This window comes from Pinus tabuliformis, chromosome J (genome assembly GCF_031772625.1).
Source record: "Pinus tabuliformis cultivar Carrire ecotype Pingquan chromosome J, CPIR1, whole genome shotgun sequence".
In the NCBI taxonomy this organism is placed as follows: Eukaryota; Viridiplantae; Streptophyta; class Pinopsida; order Pinales; family Pinaceae; genus Pinus; species Pinus tabuliformis.
This window is the reverse complement of record NC_142295.1, coordinates 928,707,132-928,714,400: the sequence shown is the minus strand read 5'-3', so window position 1 is coordinate 928,714,400 and position 7,269 is coordinate 928,707,132. Positions and strand designations below refer to the sequence as shown.

At 35.3% G+C, this 7,269-nt stretch overlaps 1 protein-coding gene across 3 annotated transcripts; it reads right to left on the bottom strand.

Annotated features, from left to right (window-relative positions):
• Positions 1–504: 504 nt before the first annotated feature.
• LOC149229809 (pathogenesis-related thaumatin-like protein 3.2) lies at positions 505–1,663 on the bottom strand. Of its 3 annotated transcripts, none has more exons than XM_089375914.1 (2): positions 1,467–1,603; positions 505–1,356 (listed from the first exon to the last, which is right to left on the bottom strand). In XM_089375914.1, the coding sequence occupies exon 2, from the start codon at positions 1,320–1,322 to the stop codon at positions 714–716; it is 609 nt and encodes a 202-aa protein (XP_089232040.1). In that variant the 5' UTR covers positions 1,323–1,356; positions 1,467–1,603; the 3' UTR covers positions 505–713. The 3 variants fall into 3 exon arrangements, with proteins under 3 accessions (XP_089232040.1, XP_089232041.1, XP_089232039.1); XM_089375915.1 differs by having other exon boundaries at positions 505–1,350; positions 1,467–1,590; XM_089375913.1 differs by having other exon boundaries at positions 507–1,339; positions 1,467–1,663.
• Positions 1,664–7,269: the final 5,606 nt, after the last annotated feature.

The following is a 7,269-nucleotide window of genomic DNA, read 5'->3' as shown; positions in this document are numbered from 1 at the left end:
ATGAAGGTGTTGCAATGACATAAAAGTGTCTCAACAATAACATGTTGGAGGTGATGCAATGCAAGGCTTCTAATGTTACATCAAAAGTGGTTGTATTACAACAATATAAAAATATTGTAGCAGCACAAAGGTCATAAAAGCTTCTAAAATATTTCTAGTAAATTATCATTAACTAACATAATAATACACTATTTCTTTGATATATATTAATCAAAATATTAATTTTTAGATAAGAAATTATTATTATTATTTTTTTTAATTTTTTTTTATAAATTAAAATTAAGAAACTTTCAACTTCAAAATCATATATATATATATAAACAAATTTATATAATTAATTATTTAAATATTATTACAACTATAGTTCTCACATTAAATATCTACAAATATGTGCAATACACAACTAGACTCGTTTCCTTCTGATTTCAATAATTTAATAATCATAAATATTCCGTCATAATCAAAACGTTGAAACCATTTTAGAATCAATTAGTCTTTACCATATAAAATTTTATTTATTGAAAAATGATGTAATTAACAATATATCCATGAAGGAAAATACACCATGGGGGAGACAAATTGGATGATCGGATCTTAAAATCACTCCATTTTATTTTCAGATTTATTCATATATGCAATATATATTGTTGTGGTAGGGGATTGGATTTTTTTAATCGTGAGTAGGATGATATTAAGTAAACATCCTGATTATATTAACCGCAGAAGACAACGCTGTAATTAGCACCAGAAGGGCAGGTCAAGTCACTAGCGCCATCGTCATTGCTATAGCCGATATATGCCTGGGGGCACTGCCCTTTGAAGAATTGGGAATACTTAGTGGGAGCGCAGTTGTTTACGTAGACTCCGGTGCAGCAGTATTGAGACGTATTGAAAGCAGCACAAGCGCTCTTGCATCCATCTGTTACTTTCAATTCTGCAGGGCACACGGCATTTATGTCGCTGGTGCAACCTACTGCTCTGCAGTCTGGGCTTGAGGGAGTTACGGAGAGAGGGAGATTGAAGCCATCGACAAGAGAGATATCGTAAATATCATTCTGGTACTGATTCAGAGCATATTCAAAAAGCGTTGCAGGGATGCTTCCATATCCTCGACAATTGAGCAACCCGCCACAGTCACCAGTGGTGCAGCTGCCGTTACCACCAGCGGCGTCAAAAGAGCAGCCGGTACGCCCCCAGATTCTGCCTGCTGTTGTTCCCGCGGGAACATCAAAACTCCACGTTTCGCCCTTTCCCAATTGCTTCCCGCCACCAGGAATGCCCGCCGCCCAAACTGTGTATGAACACTGGTTCTTCACGGACATTGTCGTACCTTCTACACCTGCACTTGCACTTCAGCTATCAAAATTTATTAATATTTCTACCCTATACACATCAGTAATCAACAACACTTTTCTAATAAACGAGTATAGTGATATTGTAGAATAATTGCGGGAGCGGCACCTTACCTTGCAGAGAGAGATTAACCGCTAATAAAGTTACCGTTGCTGTGATCCAAACGGAAGCTGCGAATGTTCTTCGCCCCATTGTAGATGGCCAGGCAGCAAGTTAAAAGCTCAAACAGTATCACTTTAATACAACGAATTGCAATTGAGGTTATAATGGTAATGCGCGGATTGCAGAGTTGTGGTAACTTGTTAAGTATGGTAGGCGTTGTATAGAAAGGTTACGTAGCGTAGCCAGCACGGAATTATCGTCTCTCTGGTTGGCGGTGTGGAAATTTGGGTGGAAGAAAATGAGCGGGTGAGCGATCCATGACTTGTAATCACGATTTGTTGACAATATCCATCCCTGCTATACTACGAATTGAGAATTTTGATTTAATGACCATGACAACTGCACATCATAGACCGCCGCCATGGCTTGACTTTCTAGATTTAGAGATTCAGTGGTCCGCGGTCGTTTGGCAAAGCCGAACTTCCACGTCTTTGCATTTCGCCCACCCGACTTGAATTTTCAAGCCATTGGCCGCGCATATTCCCGTTTTACTCTTTCCCTCACAATCATATGATAATGAACATGCGAATTTTACCACCTCTCGGACCGGGTTCGCCTAAGTATTACTGTCCAATTTCAATAAAGACACTCAATAGCTAGAGCATGCTAGTACAATTTCAATAAATAAACTCAATAGCTAGGGCATGGGAGTACGATTTACATAAATAAATGTATATAATTTAATAATTAAATTAAATAAATATAATTTTATAGTGTTTTCAAGTAAATATATGAAGTTCGGCTTGGAGAATGCCGTAAAACTGCTTCTACTTGGCTAAGAGCTCGTCTTCCTCGGACGTAAGGAAACAGGTTAACGGCCCAAGACCCAGAGGCATCTGGTAGCAGTGAAAGCCTGCTCCCTTACGGACCACCAGCGGGTTATTACAGGTGGCGTGGTTTTCCTTGATAACAGTGATGAGTCAAACCGACATTCGCGGATAGCAGCCAGAGATGGCTGTCCTCACTGTTGGTTTGACACCTGAGTTTGATAGGTTTTGCCACCTTCGGAAAAAAAAGTAAATATATGAAGTTTTGTCAAGAGTATATTTTAAAACTGTTTCGGATTGTTTAAGAGCTCGTTTTCTCAAGGGTCAGAGGTAATAACCTAGTCAACCCAATTAAAAATGATTGACAATTAAGTTATGGGAAATTTTCTCACAATAAAAAAATAAACATAAAATTATCTTTATAAATTTACAATTACAATTTACATTAAATATAAAAATTAAAACTTTAATTTTTAAATAATTATCATATTTTAAAATAAATTTTAAATTGATTCTATATAGATTTTTTTTTGTTTTTAACTAACTCATTGATTAGATTCGTAAGTAGAATTTCATTTGGAATTTCTCTAGTATGCGAAGGATCCAACTTTTGAAGGTACATTTTTTTTCAAAATATTTGAAGGGTTTGATAAATTAATAGAAAAGTTAGTTTTTTTTTTTCATCTTATTGATTACATTCATTACTGTAATTTTAATTGAAAATTTTGAAATATCAGTTTTTTAAAAAGTATATCTATATATAAATAGATCATTTTTATTAATATGTTAATTTTATGCTGAGCAATTCATATATCTTTCTCATATTAGTTAATAATTATTTAAATATTTTAGCTATCAAGTGGGATTAAATTTTGAGATGTAATTTTTTCTTAAAAACTTTATATAGATTTACATTGATTTTTAATATATCATGTAGAAAATTATTGTCCAAAATATTATTATGTCAAAAAATAAAAAAAATTATACATTTTTAATATACATAATGATACACCATTAAAATGTTTTACCTATTAGAAGTTTTTGTATTTGATTACTTTATCAACAAATAATTGGCATTGAAATGTTTTATTTATAACTCATATCAAAAGATTTATAACTATTATTAAAATATTTATCAAGTATATATTGAGATATATTGTGATGCATAAAAGAATTACACATCTCCTTTAAGAAGTGTCCATTTGCTGAATAAAAGAAAAATGATTTTTTCCCTTTCAATTATGATATATAATTAATATAAAACCATTTTCCTTGTAGAATATCTATATATAATTGTGTTGATGATGCTGGAAATATGTCAACCAGGGGGATCTCCCCAATATGAAGTCTCAATTAGACCTCACACAATTTGGTGTAGGAGTCCCATCGAGTATGAAGCTTTGGTTGCCAAATCCTTAAAGATTTGCCTTGACTCTAGTTGTCAGCACAAGAGAGTGATGCAATGGTGTCTTTGAAAAGCTAGGGAGTTGTGCTTCATGAGTGTGCAGTTGCAACTGTGTCAAAGTTCTTCTACTGCAAAGGGGAGAAAAAAGTGGGCCTCTAAGTGAGAGGTAATAGTACCACCTAGGAAGAGGCACACATAAACCATAAGGCTCCGTCTAACATCCAACGGAATAGTCCACAACAGGTGTGACGGTCGTTACAACCAACAAACAAGGAAAGATTTATATAGTATCCTGCTGAATAGTCCACAAGGATGGGACAACAATAACAACCATTACAACACATTCTCAATAAGATAAGTGCTAAAATAACCGAAATAGTTCAACTATCTTAGTACATGTGAAAACAAACATGAAATACAAACGTCCACAATATAGTATTAAAAACATTCATAGTCCATGCATGAAGAACGTGTTGGTCTTAAAAGGCTTCTATTATTAAGAAAAAGTACCAAGATAGATGTTTAAAATGTACATCACTAGCCCTAATAGTGGGACATTGGAGCCACTCCTTTCTCCTCAAAGCATTAGCTAATCTCTCTAATTCCTTGCGAGATGAGCCAAGGTGAAAAGTCCTCTGCTCATACAATGAGAGGATATATATAGCCAAGGGGTGATGCTTCCCCCTTGTGACTCTTTGAATACCCTCATGACTGTTCAACTTCCTATGACTTTTCAACTTACATGACTCTTCATATTCATGTGTGTCCTTTGGACTTCCACTTTACAATAAATTTGGATACAATACACATGGTCCACAATAGTGATGTGGCATATGAATACTCATGACATGACATGACATTGCTGACATGGGCTGCTTGATCATGTGGCAATGTCAAGTCACTGTTGTTGCTAAGTGCTAGATGTCTTCTTGGATATGATTTCTCTTCTCCTCTGCATGGCTTGGTAATGCAGAGTCTTCAATGATGTTAAGTCTTGGATGGTAGTTGCAAACTTGTGTCCCTTTGCTTCTCCTTAATAGATCCACTTGTGATTTCAGCTGCAAGAGAGTCTTTAGGCGTGCTTCCCTCCTCCATTTCATTCTTCATCATCTCACCGTGACTTGATAGTGTACATGTTCTGGCAATGTACTCGTGACAGGACGACATCAATCTGAAAACCCCTAGTCTAAGATGATGCATTATTATCCATGAAATGAGCCTGAGAGAAGTCACAGGCTGGAAAAAAGGGCTCAGTGACTACACATTGCGTAGTTCCAGCAAACAAGGTGTTAGGTCCCTATAATACTAGTGTATTCCCTTATTAGTATTGTAATTGCAGCCCTTATTATTATTTTTGTGCCCATGTTGTCCCCATATTATTATTATTGTGTCCCATAGAAGCCCACTATTGTTATTGTTGTGCCCTTACATTATTATTGTTATGTGGGCTTTGATTATATTGTGACCCCTTATACTCCTATATATAGAAAGGAGGTCTTGTTATTTGTATCATCCAAGAATTGTTCATTTGTGTAATGTAAAGGAGGTTCCCCCCTCGAAGAGGATGATTTTGAAGTCATTTATCTATATTTTATTCTATTTTGTGAGCTCGTTGCATAACATTTGGTATTAGAGGTTTCGATTCTAGGGTTTCGCTACTCCAAACAAGTAATCGTAGTATTTTTGCTATAACATTTATTCTACGACACGGTTTCAAAATCTAAAATTAAAACCCATTTTCTCTGAAAGCTTGATGAACCTTAGGTCTGAATTTCAGACATTTTCTCGCTATAGTTTAGGAGATATGATCCAAGGAAGTTAGGGTTTTTGCAGGCTCCCCAATTACATCCCAAACAGGTGACCATGGGAAAATCATCATAACTTTATTTCTAAGAATCAAATTGAAATTTCGTAAGAAGTTGTAGAAATATGACGAACTATAGATTTTGTGTATCGTTTTCAGGTCTGAAGGATGAAACGGTGACACGTGGAAGGTTGTAGAAGTCCGCTCTACTGAACCAGTCTATAATCAGGTCATTGTGGGAGATTTGACATAACATTTTCTTGAAGAATCCAATATTGATCAGACTGGTGGGGTTAGAAAGAGGACTCAAAGGGCTACCACATGACACAATTTCAGAGCTTGGATATTCGAAATTACAGAGATAAAATAGATTCAATATTAAGCTCCTACAAAGCAAAAAAATGTGTGTAGTTTTTTAAAAAAAATTGCATGAGTTTGGTTTGAAAATTTGGCTTGAAGTTGTTCAAAGGGCATAGTGAGGCATACTTATCATTAATTGATGCCCTGAAGAAAGAAAATGGAGACACCTAGTAAGCAACCTGAAAGCTCTACCATGACTGATGAAGAAGAGGAAGAAATGCAACATGATATATCAAAATTACGAGACCAAGTGTAACAATTTTTACTCTCACAAAAAGTATCAGAAGTCAAGATGGATGGTTTAAAGAAAGGCATGGAAGCTAAGATGAATGGTGTGGAAGCTAAGTGGATGGCGTGGAAGCTAAAATGGATGGCATGGAAGCTAAGATGGATGGTATAGAAGCAAAACTTAAAGGCAACATGGAATATTTGAAGATAGATTTGACAAATTTGCTACAAGAAATGCTTACTAATGGTGAAAGAGTAGTAAATGAAACTCATGATGAGAACAAAATAAATGTTAATCATGATTTCATAGACTCTAAAGTTGGATTGAAGACCCACCATGTTCCAAATATCAATACAAGGAATTTTGATGGCAAGGATCCCGTAACATGGATACTACAAATGGAGCAATATTACGATCTCCATAATGTGCAAAACACACAAAAGGTATGCATTGCAACTTTATATTTGGAACCAAATTAGTTTGTATGGTATCGATGGATTTTCTCTTGTAAACAAATTGTCTCTTGGGCAATTTTTATTGAAGAAATGATAGCACATTATGAGGATACAAAAAGCAACACCTTTTTTAGCCAATTGATAAATGTCAAACGAAAGGGTTCAATGGTGGAGCACATTAAGGACTTCCAAAAATTGAATATAAGGGTAAAAGATATTCCAGAGGATCATAGGATTGATGTGTTCATAGGGACTTTAAAGGATAACATCCAACATGAGGTTCGCCTTTGGCAACCTAATTCATTAGAGAAGGCATTCAGGTTGGCAAGAAAAAATGAAAGAAAAATTATGGCAACAAGGAAGCCTACCACTTACAACTATAAAGATGGAAGTGTTGTTACCTCTAGCCTTCCACAACCTACAAGGTTGACACCACAACAATTGGAAGAAAAAAGAGCAAAAGGGATTTGTTACAATTGTGATAGCAATACATTAAAGGTCAAAGTGTGCTGAGAAGAAATTATTTTACATAGATTGTGAAGAGGAGGAAATAAAGGAACAAGAAACGTCAAAAGATGAGGATATAAACTAGGAACAAACCCTAGAGAAATAAGAAATGAATCCGACCATATCTTGTAATGCATTGGTTGGAATTACCACTCCTCAAACTATCAAGATAGAAGGACATATCAAGAAGAAAAAGGTAATAATTTTGATTGATTCGGGAAGTACCC